Below are 18,700 nucleotides of genomic sequence, written 5' to 3' on the forward strand. Positions count from 1 at the left end.
ACAGAAATGGTATTTTTATGTAATTACTTTGCTGCAAGTTACTACTGATAACAACTGTGTGATTCTTATTGTGAATGCTTCTAAAATTATGCAAATCAGTGGAAAAAAAGTTTTATTCTTTCCATTCTATGTCTCTTGTGATTTCAGCATTTTATTTTGGGTTTATTAGCACCTAGTCATGCAAATGATATTGGGTAATCAAGGCAACACTAGTAATCAAGCAATTGGGATCTGAATTGTCTGAATGTACCTGGTGCTTTTGAGCATGAAATCTGATTTGTGCCTTTGCAAGTGGAGAGCCAAAAAATGCAAAATGTACAGTTAACTTCTTGTTTTAGCCATGTGCTTGTCTGACATTTTTTACTTTCCTATAGTCTGCAGATTGCTGGCTTGGTATGCCAGCTCCACCTGAGTTTCAGATGTGGTATTAGACAACATCAGAGTGAAAATAAATTGTCAGGCAAATACGAGAATTTTTGGTCTTGATAAAGAGGGAGTACAAATTTTGTTTATTTAAACAGGAATTAATATATGGCCAGACAGATACTATTATTTGCAAGCCTAGACTCACGTAGTCTAAGTTAGGGGTGTTTTTTTGTTCTTGGGTTTTGTTTGGGGTTTTTTGGTCATTTTTGTCCATGGTAGTTTTGGACTACCTGTTAACTGCTCAGTATACTTGCCTGTAAAGTTCCTTAAAATAAAATTAATATATTTAAGAGTTGGTTTTGCAATATCATAGGGGTGCTTCATATAAAAGGTGTTGATGAAAATGAAGAGTAAATAATAAGTGCAAAATGTAGGTGCATGAAAGTAAATGATTGAATAAGTAATTCAGCCCAGGAGTATTGTGAGTTTCATTCCTTTCACCTTGACCATGATAAATAACCTCTGCTTTGCATGAAACATTTCATACAATTTGAAACACTTGGAAGTCAGCATCTTGTCATCTTTAGAACAGCTCCTTAGAGATATAACAATGGAGTAGTCTTAATTCTCTTGAAACCTTTGCTACTGGTAGCAAATTTAAATTTTGTTGTAGTATCTAGTTTATTTTGTATTGCCTTACTTCCTAAGGTTGCATAAAAACAAAGTACTAAATTACTACCATTTAAAACTCATGTTCTGTGGATAAAACTGCTCAGAGTGTTCCCTGCTATGGAAAACACAAGTGTTATATACTTACTGCTTACAGGTCCCAACTGTGTCTCTTGCATACTGTTTGATAACATAGATTATCATCATTTGATGTTAACAGTTTGCACTGTTTGAGTTTCTTAATATACATTTCCAAACAGCTGGTTTTTGTTGCACTTCCTGGGTGAGACAAAACATGATGATTATTAGTCCCTCCTGTGGGAAAAGAAATGACATGTGGCCAATGTTTTTGCTCCTAGGTGGTAGGACTGTACCGGCTGTGTGGCTCAGCAGCGGTTAAGAAAGAGCTTCGAGAGGCATTTGAGAGGGACAGCAAGGCTGTTACTCTCTGTGAAAGCCAGTATCCAGATATTAATGTCATAACAGGTAATACACATTTACTTACTTTTAATATAGAATTCTGCCACGCTGGTAAGGTACCTTTTAAAAGGTGAAAGTGTGCTGTGAACGAGTTGTCATTTAGCAAGCTGTTATCTGCTGCCCTGCCTTGCTGAAGGCATTGTGCAGGCAAGAACCAGTGCAGTAACCTTGGGAGTGTGAAAATGTGAAGCAGCAGTGATGTAGAGCAAAGGGGATATAGACAGAGCCACTTTGAGCAACTGCTGAACCAGTGACAGAAGGAAGTGATGGTCTAAAGGAAGCCAAGGTTCCCACAGCAGGTTAAACCTCTGCTGTTGGTTTGTGTTTGAGCATCTCTTAAGTTGTGTTGAGACATCCTCTGTGCTGGTTGCTCCACAAAATGTGATCCCAGGGCCATCAACCCATCATCCTCCCTGTATGTTGGAGATGGAAGCATTTTTCAAAACAGATTTCCCGTTCCCTTTTGGAGGAAGACTAAGAGCAATAAAAAGTGTCTTTTATTTCATTATCTGCTTATTTTAAAGCATAATTAATTAGTATCTTCCTCTTGCTCACCGTGGTGGACTTGCTGTCCCACAGCAAGCTTCTGGTAGAGGTGAGAAGGGCTGGTGGGAGCTCAGGGTCTTGGGAAGCCTGCTTATACCTGCATCAGCTCTTCATGTGGGTGTTTGCACAGGAGTTACACTGAACAACTGAGACATGTGGTTCAGGTTTTTTTGTTTGCTTAAAAGTGGAACAGTTTTATAACTATTGATACTTGTTATGTAAACCAAAGTTGATCTAATTTTAAGCATCACTGAGATAACCAATTACTACAGGAAATTAGGTGAGAACATTAATTTCCTACGTATCCAGGGATCCAGAGTGCTGTGTGCAGGAGTTAGGGTACAAGTTTTTGGTGCCAAAGCCTCTTCCAGTACATCCAACACCCAGCTATACAGGAGAGTTCTACCCTGTTTGGTGGTTTATTTCATTTCAGCGTACTCAGTGTGAATTTTGTTCACTACACTTAGTAACAGTACAGAGTCTTACCAGAAGGTATTAATCAGTGACATTTACTAGGTTAAATAAACCTCTTGGTTTGAATGTTTGGTGTTGCTCACAGTATCAGCGTTCCCAGCAGCAGAAACTTGTGTTCATGTTTCATTCTGGGGTGCATCTCTATAGAGGAAGTGTACAGTAAAAGTAAGTAGTATAAAGTATCTTTTAAAGGGGATAATTTAATTTTCTTTAGAAACAGATTAATTAGAAAAAATGGTAATAATTTCTAAGATCAGATTTTTCCATGAAATTACTGGAAAACTGTTCTTTCCCATTTTGTATGTGGGCTCAAAAGGGAGAAAGAAACCCCTTTGTTGCTTCCTGTGAAACAGCAGAAGCTGTCTGAGACTGACTTGTAAGCAGGCAAATGACAAGCTACTATTTGAGTAATGCAAGCTTTTGGCTAATGGAAAAATTTGTATTATTTTTAAATTTTGGAACAATAAAAATGGCATTGCATGCCCATGCTGCAAGGAAGGAATCATTACAATAAAAGAGTATTTGCAGAAATTATTCAGGAATATCATGGGGAAGGCTATAGGAACTTGGTTCTTATTTGTATGCTAAGAACCTGTAATATTTCATAAGCATTTTTTCTTTCCTGAGTGCACTGTGCACGGAACCAACCAGAACTGGCTAAAACCTGAGCCTGAACTGCAAGAGAACTCTCTGCTGATGCAAAGCCCTGGAAGGGCAGTGACATGGTCTGGCTGATCTTTCCATCAGGAGTTTATAATGCACTGGTTAAATAGAAAAGTGTAGTTTATTTTTTCAATATACAGTGCTCCAGGCTTCATTGATTGGGATGAACTTTTGATGACCATGCAAGTCCTCCTGGACTCATGGTCATTTTTTGGTTTGTTCTGGTGAAGGATAATTTTTTACATCAAGAATTTGTATTGCAGTCTTGAAGACCACAGCCCTGGTGTCTTGTCTTACAGGAAGACTACAAGCTGTGCTTTCGTGGTCTTACACTGCAAGAGTTTACTTGTTCCCTTCTTTCCTTACAAGGAAGAATTAGTTTTAAGAAATTGCATTTTTAAAAAATGAAATTATTCCCCCTGGTTCCCTGCAGCTATGCTGTATGATTGCCTGTAGTGCCAGTGTTCATGGTGTAGGAAGGGCTGAGCACAGGGCTCCTGTGTGGGCTGGGGGCAGTGGGGGGGTCTCTGTGTCCAACACTGCTGCTGCCTGCAGTGCAGACCCCTCTCTGATTGCTGCTGTGGGCAGCGTGGTCTGGACTGAAAAGGGAACCTGCACATTTTGCTGACAGAGCTGAGGTACACACAGTGCTTAGTGCTAGGAGTAATAGAGCCCACAAAACCTCTCTTGCATATGCTTAGGGAGTTGGGTTGAGAGGGAGTGTTTCCACTGATGTGTTACTGCTGTGTTTGCAGTGCTGAGGCCGATGCACATGATTCATACTTTTATAAGCCAAAACATGTGTTCCAAAAAATAGGAATCCTCAGCATAAATCTTACGTGATCTGAAGAGATGTGCTGCCTTCTGTCCTTTTTGAAATTTGAGTAGCTGTGCTTTTCCAAAAGATTAAAAAGATATTTTTTTTTGACAGATCTCCAAAGACTAAAGAATGAATGTTTAATGATTAAATCTTGACTGAGAAATGCTCTTGGGGTTGGCACAGGCTTACACACAACTGAGTGTGCTCGTGGCTCAAACTGAAGCGTGCAGCCAGATTTTGGAGCTGCCTGGCAGTCTTGTTGTTGCCTCGTGCCTGTTTGCATCCACGTGAATTCATATCTCTGCATAAAGCATGCAATACTCTTAACAGTTCAGTGGGTCAGAAAAATGAGTAATTAATGAAGTGGATGGCAGTTTCTGCTCGCTGTCTAAATTTGTTGTGTGGTTGTGTCAAGGGGAATGTGCTAGTGGGCTGGCAGCAGTGAGAAACTTAGATTTGTGGGAAAAAAAATAGCAGGAGTTTCTTACAGGGCTAATTTAGCTGAGTGAATAACAACAGGATTTAGAAAGGTCAGGGAGCATTCATGACTCCCAGACAATCCTGTTATTCAGGGCTAAACAGGAGAAAGTCCTTTGGCAGGTGGTGGTCCTATGACCATGGATGCTATTACAGGAATTCCTACTAAATTATTATTAATAGTTGTGTTTCAGCAGTATAAGCTGATTTGATTATAACATACCATTTCCTACTGTAAGCTGATTCTGATTTTAACCTCCCCCCTGAAAAAAAGCTTAGCTGAAAGATGGAGGTAAAAGTCAGCATCTCTTGCTGGTGTTCTGCACGTGGAAAAACAAAATATTCCAAACCCTGTTGTACAGCACCAGCCTCTGCCACATTTATCTCAAATACTTTAACCAGGTAATCCACACATGGAATATGGCCCTCTAAAATGAGGGGAAGAAATAAAATTTGGTGAGGCAGGTGAGAATGGGTAAGTTATTAAATAAAAACTAGCCACTTAGAACAGCAACAAAAGTCACGTATTTGATTTAAAGCAGGCAAAAAACCCCAAACCACCAGAAATAGGGCATCTTCAGGAAAACATGTGAATGGTTGTTTGCATTTTTTTAATATTCTTGGTGGCAAGTTCCCATGTTAGGTGTAGAGCAGGCTGGCAGGTGCTGTGTGAAGGTCTGTGGAGAGAGCAGCTTGGTGTGGCTGCACTGAGCTGGTCTGCCAGCTCCAGGTGTGATGCTGCTTGTGCAGCATGGATGGAGTGGCTGCATTGCTGCTGGGTACAGTGTTTTGTTGTTGTTTTTTTCTTTAAATGAAGATATTTTTACAGGTCAAAGCCAACTTTTACTTGACCATCTGCATGTGAATGTACCCATGACAGGGCAAATATTAACTTTGATTCCCTGTATATTTTAGGAATGACTTCATAGCCAAGCCCACTGCTATACAGTTCAGTGTACAGTTAGGATATAAAGGCTGAGTTTATTAAAACTGTTGCTTTGCTAAGTAGCACAGTGTGATGTTATTGGGTGTGATTTGGGATTTTTTAAGGCTTATGAGGAATGCATACTAAAAAAAAATCTCCCTTTACAAGTTTGTCTTTTTGGAGAACAGGCTGCTTTGTTAATTGCTGTTATTTACAGTACCTGCTTTCAAAAAGTATTGTGGTTTTTTTCTTGTTTTTTTTAATCCACTGTTTCTTCTTAAATATTTAATTTGTAGTGTGATTTGGTGATGTAGCTAAAAAAGGTAGATACTTGTAACACAGAGTGTGCTTTTTTTTTTTTTTGGTAAGTAAAAGCTGCTGGGAGACACAGTGGTCTAGTTCAGTGTAGAATCTAGATCAGTCATGCTGGGTATGTTTCTCCTCGATATGCTGCTTGTGTCCTCTCCAGGAGGTGCTGTTAAAAGTCTAAATGTTTGGTACTTTTTTATTTTTACAGTCACTGAAACCCTGTTCAAAATGAAGCATTGGCCAGCGTTTAAGGCTGCCTTACAAAAGTGCCAGTGCTCAGTTCCTTCTGATTTGTTTGCATCTCTGGCAGGAATAGATGTTTAAGAAAGTGCTTGCCCCTCCTCCAGCACATCCCCAGCTCCCGCCATGGTGCTCTGTCCTGCAGCTGGGAGGGCTCAGTGTCTCCTCTGGCTGTGAGTTACATTTGTCACAGCAGAAGTGAGCAGGGTGCTGGGGGGTACAGAGCACCCAGGGGCAGGGGGCAGTTGGTGTTTTCCCTCTTGAGGATGTCTGTTTGGTTTGTGCTTTGGTAGGTGTGTACTTCACCAAACATGCCACTGCCACTGGGCTCTTGGGTCATAATTTTACAGCTGAAGATAAACTGAACAGAACCTGGAGCAGCAACCCTGTGCCCAGCATACCTGTTCCTGAGTGTGCAGCCCCTTACACCATCCCTCTGCTCTGGAGGCAGAGCACGTTTCACTCCTGCTTTCTCTCCCTAGTTTGGGATTAGCTGCCTTGCCTGGGCTGGAATAAACTGCAAGGACAAGGTTGCTGGTGCCCTCCTGCCTTGTGGGGATGTTGCATAAATACCTCCTGCCTCTTAGCTGATCCTGTGGGCATCTCTTGCATCCCTTTTTGCTGCTGTCCTCCCATCCCTCACTCCCCAGTGTGAGATTTGTCACTGTTGCAGAGGGTTTTGTCATGGGATGGGTGAAGCTGATGTGCCTCAGTGCTCCCAAAAATCATTGGAGGGAATGTGCAGCTTGCTAAATGCAGCTATTGTTGTGTCTCCTGTGAAGGTGTCCTAAAGGACTATCTGCGAGAGCTCCCCTCACCCCTGATAACCAAGCAGCTCTATGAAGCAGTGTTGGATGCCATGGTGAAAAATCCCTTGAAAATGACAGCAAGTGGTTGTGACAATGACCCAAGTGACTCTGAGCACACAGCAGCCCTTCTGGATTGCCTGCCAGACGTTGAGAAGGTGAGTGGTGTTGCCAGGTTCAAGTAAATTGTATGCTTCAAAAAATAAAGGAACTTTTTCACACTGGGTATAAATTGTGTCAAAATGTGTACGCCTGTGTCCTGACTTCATGGTCCACTTGGATTTTTGATGCTCAGTGTCTTTGAAAAAACTTTCATGCTGTCACTAATTCAAGGGTTTGTGTTGCTGGATTTATTGCCTCTCCAAAACTGAATGAAAAGCTGTGATCACTGCTTTTACACTGTTAATTCAAAGATCATTCCTGTGTGATGTCCTGCTCCATTTCTGTGGGGCTCTGTGATCTATATGTCCTACTTATGTGGGCAAATGCATTTCTGTTTCCTAAGTGTGTTCAGTAAAGCCTTTGCTTCCCATACTGTGCAGGGTAATAGTGCCATGCATTGTTACCTGCCAGATTCACCTCTGAAGAAAGCCACAGCCCTTTTCTTGGTGGAGAGGGAGTGAGCAAGGGGCCTGCACAGTACCTGGAAGCTTATTCAGATGCTGAGGTCATATTGAGGCTTTATTTTCTGATATACCTCAATCATTTGTACTGCTGCTTTCCCCTCCCTGATACCATTGCTCCACTGTGAGAAAACCAATCCATATAAAACTGAGAACAGGTAAGAATCAAGCTGAATTTTACCAAAAAGTCTGCCTTAACTAGTCTGTTCTGAGGCAGTGTAATACAGCTTTTCTAATTCAGTGCTTAGATGTTCCACTGATGGCTATTGATAGAAAAACCATAGCTATCAGCCTCGATCTTATCCTTCCAAAGCAGTGATGTTAGGACATCAACACCACCTTCATCTAGTGTTTTTTGTTTCCTAAGCAGTGTTTTGTTCTTGTAGGCTACTCTGAAGATGCTGTTGGATCACCTGAAACTGGTGGCTTCTTACCATGAAGTAAATAAGATGACATGCCAGAATTTAGCTGTATGTTTTGGGCCTGTATTACTGAGCCAGAGGCAGGAAACCACCAACCATAACAACAGAGTTTTCACAGACTCAGAAGAGCTTGCTAGTGCCCTGGATTTCAAAAAACACATAGAGGTTCTTCACTATTTACTCCAGCTGTGGCCAGGTATTGTTTCACTAATCTGATCAAGTGAAAATATCAAACTATTACTGTATGTATTTACTGTGTGACAATATACATTAATTCACAGGATGACTGAGCAGCGTGGAAATTCTGGAAACACTAGGTACAATGGCATCACCTATTCATCTTAAGAAATGCTGATTTTAAATCTATTCCTTGTATTCTGTCTCTTTGTTTAATGGGAAGTTTATCGTTCTAGTTGCTTTCTTACTACATGGCTGGGTTTGAATATAATATAAAAAGTGTTGAGTGCTTTATGTGAGTAAAGACACTAGAAAAAAATAAGCCCAGTGACAGTAAGCTTTCCACATTAGGGGGTCTTGGAGTGATTTTTTGGGGACTGTTTTATTTTCATCTGCTTTCCTCCTTTGACCAGCCAGGATTATCTGTATGTGGAATTTATTTGCTAGGTCTTTGAGGTACTCAGAGGGTTACTTTGTTTCTGCCCTTGTAATTTTGGCAGAGTTTGGAACATCCTCACAGTAAGAGCTGTGCAGCTTTTTTTTTTTTTTTTCCAGACCCTGCCTAAGGAAAAATGCTTTTGAAACAAAACACAACAAAACAAAACACCCTAAGTACCTCCTTTTAGCTCCCCCTTCCCAACTTAAGAGGTTTTATGCTTTTGGACAATTTTAGGTCAGTGCTTAATATAAGGGAGGCGAAATTCTAATCCTCCTAATAAATGACCAAACTAGAAGTGAAGGTGACTATTTCTGCCAAGTGTCTTTCAAGTGGGAAATGATCGCACAGTGTTTGCATTTCCCCTGGTATTTAGGGAGGCATAAGCCAGTGGAAGTAGACAGGATGACATCTGGAGCCCTGGGTTTCAGCCCTTGGTGAATTCTTGTGCATCACTGCTCCTGCTGACCACAGCCTCCTGCAGATGCACTGTCCAAAGGCAGCAGCAGCCAAAGGTATTGCAGCTTTATGACTAGATAGGGAGAGTTTGAGGGTAATACTGTGGAGAAAGTTAACATTTGGTCTGATGGGTTTAGTTTTGTTTTCAGATAGTCTTGGGCCAAGGAGTTGCTGAAAGCTGCTTAACCATGCAGCAAATGCTCTATTTGTGCAGTGCTGTGCTGTGCTATCTTCCTTTTCCACAGTGGCCTGGCTAACAGTGTGGAGAACTGGTCTCTTTGGTAACCTGAATAATTTATTATCTACTTCTCATATTTGAACAGTGTAAGCTCTCTAATTCTTGAGGCTAAGGGAAGATCCAGCTCATCTAAACAGCTTCTTAATTGTTCCCTTCTATAACACAGTAATTGCTATTCTAATTGGGGTCACCTGGAAAATGTGGATGGTCGCAAAGGGCCTGACTTGCCAATTCTGAATTACAGGTGCTGTGGCTGCACTTGAGCTGCACAGGTGGACTCAGCTGCTCTGTGTTCAGGGTACAAAATACTCTCCAATTGTTTTAAAGAGAGTTTGGGGAAAAACCTTTTTTTTCCCTGTCCTCTCCCTCCATTGCAAACATTATAAAGAGAAATTATTATTCCCAGCTAAGTGCTTCTGGAAGCATTTTATTTTGGAAGGCTAGTGAGGGTTTGTAAACATGGGTTGGCAAGGACCTGATCTACCAAATATAATAATTTGAAGAAAAAAAAAAAAGTTGATTTGTTCGTCTATTCCTATCCATGAGCTATAAATGAATGTGTGCTAGCAGGCAAAGTGCAGGATAGGCAAGTCCTTGTCTTAGTACTTCATAATCAAACTATGTAGGGGTATGATCTTGCTGTTAATTAAAGGAGTTTTTATGATTACAAAAGAAGTATAGGAATCTACACTCTGTTGTTATGCAGGTCATCTTAAGCAGTCTCTGATCTACTTATCCAGTAATACTTGTTTTTTATATTGATATTTATTTTAAATTTATAAATTGGTTTGTTTTTTTTTTACGGCTATCGGGTTTGTTTTGCTTTTTTCTTTTAATTAAAAGACACTTCTTGGGGAAGGTTTAGTCTTTTTTGGGGGGTAAGACTATGAAGTATGAGGACAAGTGAAGCAAATATAAGAGACAGTAATCTTACTTGACCTGCATGACATTCGTGAATAGTCCCCAGATGTCTTTCAAGTGCTTGAATGTTTCTTGGTGTATCAGGTACAGGTTAGGATAAAGAATGCTCTGTGGGAGACAGTGATTTCATGCTCGTGAGCTACTTTATTCCTCTTACAGCAGTTTCCACCTGGGGAGTATTTCTGGGCTCAAGCCTTGCTGGTGAGAGTGGGTGTGAATCAGTGGTTACCCAGCTGCTGTGCCTGCCTTGAGCACTGGGGGAATGCAGAGTGTGAGGAAAAAGTCAGTGTAGACAATTAGTGTACTGGAGGGGACAAAAGCCAACAGGTAGTCTCAGTTGTGTTGTCTTAACCCCACCCCCTCCCCCATAAGTCTGATTTGCAATAGTTAAACACGCATTAAACATGTTTAGCCACTCTCTCTGGTATGCAGCTGACTGCATGAGTTACTTTCCAGCAACTGAGGCACAGGTGCTGCTGGGATGTCACTGGCTGCACAGCTTGAAGAGCTGCTCGTGGATGTTGTAAATGGCTGTGATTTTGGGTCTTTTTCCATACTCTGCTGACCTGATGGTGGCCATGCCCTGCAGTCTCCTCCTATGGGATCTGACTGTGCTGTAACACACAGCGTGGTGTCTGTGCTCCACGTCAGCACTGCCAGGAAGCTGCTGCCTGTTGGATCCACTCATTGCAGCCTCACAGAAACCTTCTGTACCTGAACTTTCAGAGAACCAGAGGAGAGGGTAGTTTGACACAGGGTTCAACTTCACAATGGACATGAGGCCACTTATGCTTCCTTGTCAGCTGCAGCTTTGCAGCCCCAAAGCTGCTGGACACCAAAAATGAAGCTTTCAGTCAGGTCAGTGAGCCAGCACAGAAGAGATGGGAAATGTAGGTAGAGAAAGAGGGAAACCAAGAGCTATTTGTGCAGCAAGTGCTGTGCAGGAGCTAACTGTGAAACCCTGGGGATAACTTACGGCTGCTGTGGAAAACAACAGCAGGTAGATGTAGCTCAGCCTGTGCTAGCTTGCATTGCTGTAAAGGGGCAGAAGTCAGGCTAGTAGAAGTGTTTTTCTTCACCTTGAAGAGAAAGCTGAACACTATCCCTTTGGCTTGCAAGTGCTGTTCAGGATGTTGTGCTAAAAGGGAGGAAAACCACAAATGCAGGGATGTGAGCAGGCGAGCACCATACAGTGTAAACAAAACAGTTGGACCCAACAGAAGGCTTGCAGTCTGGTCCCTTACATTTAATCTCCTGTAGATTGAGACAGCTTGATAATCAACGTGTTGTGCAATACTTCAATTTCCGTATTTTTCCAACTGAAAACAAATAGTCCTTGTTCAGTTAGACCGTGTAATACTGGCAAGTTATTGTTAACCCATGGCCCTTGGTCTTAATGGAGCAGTCTAAACAGAAGAGCTTTTGTTATAGTTTGTTATACAGTGGGGGGGAAGCAGTTATTGCATGTTACTGTGCAAGATGTAAAGTAAGAATAAAGTCTCTTGGAGAGACCTGTAACATGGACACAGAGAGAGCAGCTTTGGGCACATGTCAGAACTGAGCCTTCATGCTTTTATGTGAGGAGTCTAACGAGGAGTGGGTGAGACTGGGAGCTGCACAGATTGGTATGCACTATGCTTTCAACAGTGAATGGGAATAGAAAGTCTCTGCTTCCAATTACAAGGGGTAATGGTCTGTTTAAAACAAAAAAAATTTGCAGCTCAGACATTTAATAGGCACAGGTCAGTAAAAATGTTTGTGCTGTTTACCGTAGGAAGCTGGTAACAGTGGAGGAGACTGTTAGTAACTTATGCTGTGTAATGGTGAGCTCAGGTAACATGACCATCAAACCTGTTGTGAGTGAACTTCTGACTTGAGGTTGTGGCTGCTTAGAAAATAATCCATAATGCAAATGAGCTTCTTCTAATGGTACAGAATACTAGGGAAGAAGAGAAACACAAGAATTCAACTCTTGCTGTGTCTTGAGCTTCTCTAGGTGTTTCTCCATGGTGGTATTTTTGTTGTGTTTTAACCTCTTTTGCTGTGCCTGCTTTCTGTTACTCTTTTAGCCTGGATGAAGCGTGTGAGCTGAGCTGTTTGCTTTTCTTTGACCCAGAGCTGGATGGTGATTAACTCATACAGTGAATTTAATTGATGCTCTGGGAGTTTCTACTTTTTGACAGACTTCTCTCCATTGTAGTTTGAAGTTGGCATGAATCTCCATACTGAGCTTTTAAAGTAGTTTTTCCAATTATTTTATATCAAATAGCAGGAGAAAACATCACAGTGAATGTGTTGGCTGTAAGCTTGCATGTATTCATGCATGCTGTTAGTGTGTGATGCCAAGGGAGGAGATGGACCTGTCATGGTCATCTCTTGTTGCAGTATGGGTTCAGTCCTGACTCTGGTTTAACCTCTGCTCTCTTTTAGTACGTCACTCACCTGCCAGAGAACCAGCACTTCTGAATGCATTTCCCGAGCATCCATCCTCTCTGAATTACCTGAGACCCAAGAGGCAGAGACCTCAGATGTTGAACCTGAGCGGGACTGAGATGTCTGGGGTGCTCAGACCAAGGCCAGCAGGGCTGGACAGCCCATCGAGCAACCGGTATGCTGGAGACTGGAGTAGTTGTGGGGAGAACTACTTCTTAAACCCAAAAGACTGCTTGGGTGAAGCAGACTACGATGATGTCCCTTCAGAAGACACAGAGAGTGGGGATGAGAGCAGCAAGGCTGAGGAGGTGGATGCCCCGGGGAGCTGCCCGCAGCCCATCCCCCAGGGACACCCCTTCCAGAGATATTTGACAATGCAAGCAATAGACTCTGGGGTGGATCACAGAGCGAACCTCAAAGACCTGCAGGAAAGCATTGATACTTTGATAGGAAACCTGGAAAGGGAACTCAACAAAAACAAGCTAAATATGAGCTGTTAAATCCTGTCCTGCGTGGCACTGCCTCCTAGTGCCTCTGTGCCCCTCTCTGGGCTTCCCACAGCCCTGTGAAGAGTGATGGTGTCCTTGAATGCCTTGTGGTAAGGCCACGGCCTGCCTTGTGTTACCAAATTTTAATTCATTCCGTTACATTTCTGCCTTTTTGTTAGAAGAAGAAGGTGTTGACCTGATTCTGGTGTTGGAGACAACCTTAGAGACTGTGAGGTAATTCCACATAGTGGCATTTCTCCCTAAAAATTCTATGCACTTCGGTGGTCTGGACAACACCTGGCAGGAGATAAAGCAACATCTCTGCTCTTGGCAGCAGCATTACTTCTCATTCCTGAACCCCCAGCTCTGGTACGGATGTTCCTTTCAGAAGAGGATGAATGCTGCTTGGCCTGAGTTTTGCAGCATGGACTTTAGATAGACTTGTTCTATTATATATGCAATGGCTGCTATGAAAATGCTTTTTATATATATAATATTTATATATAAAGTTTTAAATGTACAAATATTAATGTATTCCTGTATTAACACTTTTCAATAATTATTTAAACAAGCAAGAATTAAATATTTTTCTAACCTGGTTTGTACATACCTATGTTTAAATGTGCATGTGTAGCCACCTTGGGAAAGAAGAGGTCACTCAAAATTACGAAACATCCCCATTTCTAGGAAGATGTGTTCAGTGATGCCAGGATGAAGTTACTTCTTGGGTAACACAGCATTTGATTTATGCACAGGAACATGGCCAGAGAGAAGGCAGGGTGAATGATTAATATAAATGACCTTGTGTGTTGCAGAGGTGTTGGTTTGCAGGTGTTGACTATTAACTCTCACACACACACTCAACACACTTTCTCTATTTTTTAATTCTTTTGTTTGGTTGGTTTGGTTTTTTTCCTCCATGTTTTTTCATACACAGAGAAGGTCTGGAAGGTATTTAGTTTTCAAAAAAGAGTCCTGGTTTGTCCTTGCAACCTCTTACTTTATTTTTGGTGTTTCAGTACTACTTTTTTCCCTCTAGAGTTTCATGTATTTTTGTTGAGGTACTCTTGTCTGCTGGCTGTTAGCTGTGCTTGAGTCCTGTCTGAAGGGCTGTGGCTCTGGAGATGCAAGACTTAAGTTCTACACAAAGGCAGTTACTTTTGCTTGAGTCTTTTTTTTTTTTTTTTCTTAAATTAATCTCCCCAAAACAGAAACCTGGGTTCTTAGATGAGGTTGAATAGGTTGAGTGATGTTACTCGTGGAGAATTTTGGGTGGGATTCCAGATTGCACTGGGACCTTATTAGATTCAACTGTCACCATCTTCTCAGGTCATTTTTTATCTTTAGTCATTTAGGAGCAATTAAAGATTCATGCTAAGGAAACACAATTTCAGTCCTTCTAACCAAAAGGAGCTATAGTGTCATTCCTTGTCTTTCATAGGTCAGCCCCTGTGAGGAAGGGGGAAATTTGGGCAGGTGGGGGCAAGTGGGTTTTGTGTTTTGAGAGGTCAAACTCTTGAGTCCTCAGATGGTAAGATAGAGTTTAATGCTCTGTACCTTTTTGGTACAATGTTGGCATCCTGCCATGGCTTTCCATTCACCCTGTGGTAAGTGCTGTTCTGCTAACCTGTACTTACTTATATTGCTTAATTGAGTTATTTATTTTATGGTAGCAAGGAATTAAGAGTTGCTATGGCAAACTTCACACCCCTCTTTTCTAAGGAATTATTTTAGCACGGTTTCAAATGGATTATTCAGTCTCATTAATTTATTTTTTATAAGTGTTAACAGATGCAAAACAATTATTGCAATATGATAATGTATGAAAATGTAAATTTAATCTGAAACATTTATCAATAAATCGATGTATTTTTTTAAACTTTTATACCTACAGAATGTGCATACTTTTTAAACTATAAATTTAAATTCTAAATAAAATTTGAATTAAGAACAAAATTTGACTAAGCCTAGCTAGTGATTATTTAAACCTGTCCAGGGCGCTGCAATACATTTGTCCTGACTGCACGTGTGAATTAATTCTGTGAATTAAAAGTTTCTCAGATGTTTTGTTCTGTTGCCTTTTCTAGATAGACCCAGCACTTCAATAATGTAATTAAAAACCTAACAAGCTCAAAATAAATACTACCCAATTAAATCCAAACAGTATTCTAGGAAAGCTGTCAAACCACTGTTGTAGCAGCATTTCCTTTATTGCAGAATGCTGATGCTTTTGAATATAGCGTGGTGTCTGCACTGGGTGTGTAGATGTATTCACAGTAGTTGAAAGATGTTTGCATATAAAGTTATTTGATAAATGGTATATAAAGATTTCATTGTTCATCATGATGTGAATAATGTAAATGAACACCTTGTGAATCAGTGTAGGCTGTTCCTACAGGAAGGTTCTATAACTCAATGCAGCAATGCACTGCTCTGTCAGCTCTTAATATTTTAACCTTACAACAGAGAAAACTAATGGCTTAATAAACTGTATTGATGTTAATCTAATTAATTAAAAATTGTAAATAAAGTAAAATATACTGAAATTAAACATTTGCTAGCATAGCAATCTAGCATGGAATATGTTTTGTAACTTAGAAATCTCCTTTTAATGAGACATTTCTGAAGTGGGTTTTGTCATTGTATGTTGTTCCTTATATTGGTTTTATTCTTATATTTAATATAATTATATAGTCTGGTTAAGTTGCGTCCTTCTTAGGGTTGTTACTGATCCTTAAGAAAGAATATTAGTGTTTGAATTACACTAAATTGGGAGATTGAAAACAATCTGCTTCTACCAAAATAGTAATGAATATTTTTTTTTATACAACCTTGGGCTGTGTGGGCTTTGCAGAGCAGAACTGCTGTCAAACCCTGTGTGCACAGCCAGGAACTTCTTTTAGTGCACTAATCTTTGTTGTCTGCTTGGTCTAACTCAGTCTGACACCAAGAGCAGCTCCTGTTCTGCAGGAGCTTTTACCACTGCTAGAAGAGGTTAAATGCAGAGGGCAGAGCCTGCTGTTCAGGGAGCTGATGTCCTTGGAGTCTAAGGGCTTCTTCCAGGTGTGACCTCTGCTTCCCAGGTGAGGACAATGCATGCAGATGCTCTTACAGAAACTGTTCCAGGACTTGCACCAAAATGGCATACAAATAAATTGCTGTACTGAAGTACAGGTTTTTATGGTATTTTGATGGTCACTTGCTGGCTAGTTAGCAACTGAGAATTGTAGTGTGTACTCCCCAGGGAAAAGCAGAAATACGTCTGTGCAGCCAAATGTTCAAAGTTCAGGAATGGAGTAGGCTCATCTGTAGAGTTAAATCCGTTGCTGTTTGTTTCAGTGGGATTGTCCGAGTGCTGTTTGGGTTGTGTGGCTGATCCAGACATCACAATCAATCTCTCCTCTCGCCTTTTCAGCTTCCCAAACTGGTTTATTGCAGGAGCAAGAGATGGGTAGGGACTGTGTGGGATGTGGAGTGGAGGGGATAGCAACATGACTTTGGGATGGCTTAAGCTGCTGCCACCCACATCCTCAAAAACATCAGATCTCCAGGTCTCTGTCTCCCAAATGCATGCTGATGTTTATTAATGCACCGAGCAAGAAATGAAGCTGCAGCAGCTATTCAGATATGTTCTATAAATAGAGAGAGATGTCCCTAACAGAGGTGGATATCCAGGGTCTTTACAGAATAAATCTATAAATCTGATAAGCCAGGCACACATCTGGTATTTCTGCTTCCAGATCTTAACCCTTTCAATGTCTTCCCCCTCCCAAGGTATAGGGTTTTAACACACAAATTCAGAAATGCCTTTCTGACTCAGTCTTTATCTCTAATTATGCAGCTAGCAACTGCTGAGAGATGGTCATTTGAGGTGGAAGGAGGACTGATGTTACACTTCAGTGTCACTGTGATGCTTTGGTTTTAAAATGTCATCCTGTACAATAAGATAACTTTACATTCTATTTGACTTTTTCAGAGACAATATAGAAAACCCTATAATTTGCTAGGCAGAATTACCCTGGGACACAGTCTGAGATAACATGAAGCTGACCCTCCAGGTATTTGAACATTGAAGGTTGCATTTGAGAGGATAAAAGACCATGAGGGGGTTTATAAGCTCATGTTTATTTGGGAACAGAGATGAGGAATTGGCTCTCTGGAAAGCTACTCCATTTCCATTGGGGAATTTCTGTAGCTCTCCAGACTACTTTGGGGAAGGAAGAGGGGAACTGATGGGCAGAGCCCTGATCTGCTGCCTCCTTGCCCTCAAATAAAAAAAAACTATCTGAAAAATGCCAATCTTCTGGAATATTTTTTTAACTAAAACTCTCAAGAGTGTCTTTGTGGTGGGGAGTAAGGCTGCTGCCTCTTCAGGGTTGCAGTTGTTACTGCAACAACTGCAGGTAAGTTGTTACTGTATGGCTGGCTTGAATGTACATGTGATTTGCAGCCCTATTAACCAAAAATCTGTCAAAGATGATATAAGGTGCTATAACGAACTTTAGGCCTGATAGCAGTGAGATGAGCTTTTTAATTAGTCAGCTGTGGGATATTTTTGTGTCCATGTAGAGCAGGTTGTTAAATATTGATTTAGCAGAGCAGCTGTTTTCTCTTCCTGTTTGAACTCAAACTGGGATGTGCTTATTGAGTTTTCCTTGGCTTTAATTTAGAGGTCATTTAATATGAGGGACAAAGTATATTACTAGAATACATAAACTTCAAACTAACAAACAAGACTATTTTTCAAACCCAGTTCAATCTAGTGGCATCAAATCTGTCTTAAATCTGACTAAGGTTCAGCTGAAGTGGTAAAAGTACCTGATGGGGTGATTCTAGCCCTGGAAGATTGAAGGGGCATGTTTTTAACACTACCAGAAACCATTTTGTAATGTTAATTTCAAGAGGCTCACACTGCTCCTCTTTCATACTTGATTATGCTTTGGTGAAGCAGAGCCCTGAGCCTGGCTGTCACTTGTCAGGCCAGGCTTCTCTCTGGAAATCCCTCATGTGTCAGTCTTCTTTTGTGCTTTAGTGTCTACTGTGACCACAGTGTCTACTATTTGTGACCATATGGACATTTGTTTGACAGGAATCTGTGACCCTGATGCACTTTGAGCCACAGGAAGAGAGAACTCACCCATATGCAGTTGGATCTCTCTTCCTCTGATAGGTTTAATTTCCTCCTGACAGGTGCTGCTCAGTTACAAGGTGTCTGACCTGGTGCTTGAAACTGAGCAGCCAGCAGAGCACTGCTCACAGGAGTCATCTCTGCAGATGGAGGATGAGCATTAACATTCAGGAGCTGTTACTCATTTGTACCAGTAAATATTCAGACTTCTGTATAGCACCACTCAAACTCTCTCAAGAGTGTCTTTTGACAGAAATGCTCACACTAGACAGCCATGGTGTGCTTGAGAAAATCTGTTTGTTCTAACTAGGAGAGGGAACAATATATTTTAATAATTTGGTGTTTGGTTTGTAAGCATTTGCCAGGCTTAGTAACAACCATTTCCTAATCTGATAATGGCAAGAAGTGGTTCAGCCTGCAAAGTTTCAGGTGTTTATGAACAGTGTGGTCAGATCTATGCTTTCAGTTCAGCAGCCCCTGAAATTTGTTTAATTTATATGGGGAAAGTGTGCCCAAAAGAGTTGTTTTCTAGACATGTTGTGAGTAAACAGATGGATAAAGTTAATGAAACTCTAGCTACAAGATGCTTTATTTCTGAAG

The 18,700-nt window shown here is 41.0% G+C and overlaps 1 protein-coding gene across 1 annotated transcript in view; it reads left to right on the top strand.

Moving 5' to 3' along the window:
* SYDE2 (synapse defective Rho GTPase homolog 2) overlaps positions 1-15,440 on the top strand; it is a 31,677-nt gene extending 16,237 nt beyond the window's left edge. Inside the window, exons 4-7 of the mRNA XM_030455521.1 lie at positions 1,395-1,521; positions 6,752-6,933; positions 7,785-8,016; positions 12,482-15,440. Of these exons, the coding sequence (XP_030311381.1) occupies positions 1,395-1,521; positions 6,752-6,933; positions 7,785-8,016; positions 12,482-12,984 (1,044 nt within the window). The 3' untranslated portion in view covers positions 12,985-15,440. The remainder of the gene's footprint in view (positions 1-1,394; positions 1,522-6,751; positions 6,934-7,784; positions 8,017-12,481) is intronic.
* Positions 15,441-18,700: the final 3,260 nt, after the last annotated feature.

This window comes from Calypte anna, chromosome 8 (assembly GCF_003957555.1).
Source record: "Calypte anna isolate BGI_N300 chromosome 8, bCalAnn1_v1.p, whole genome shotgun sequence".
NCBI classification, from domain to species: domain Eukaryota; kingdom Metazoa; phylum Chordata; class Aves; order Apodiformes; family Trochilidae; genus Calypte; species Calypte anna.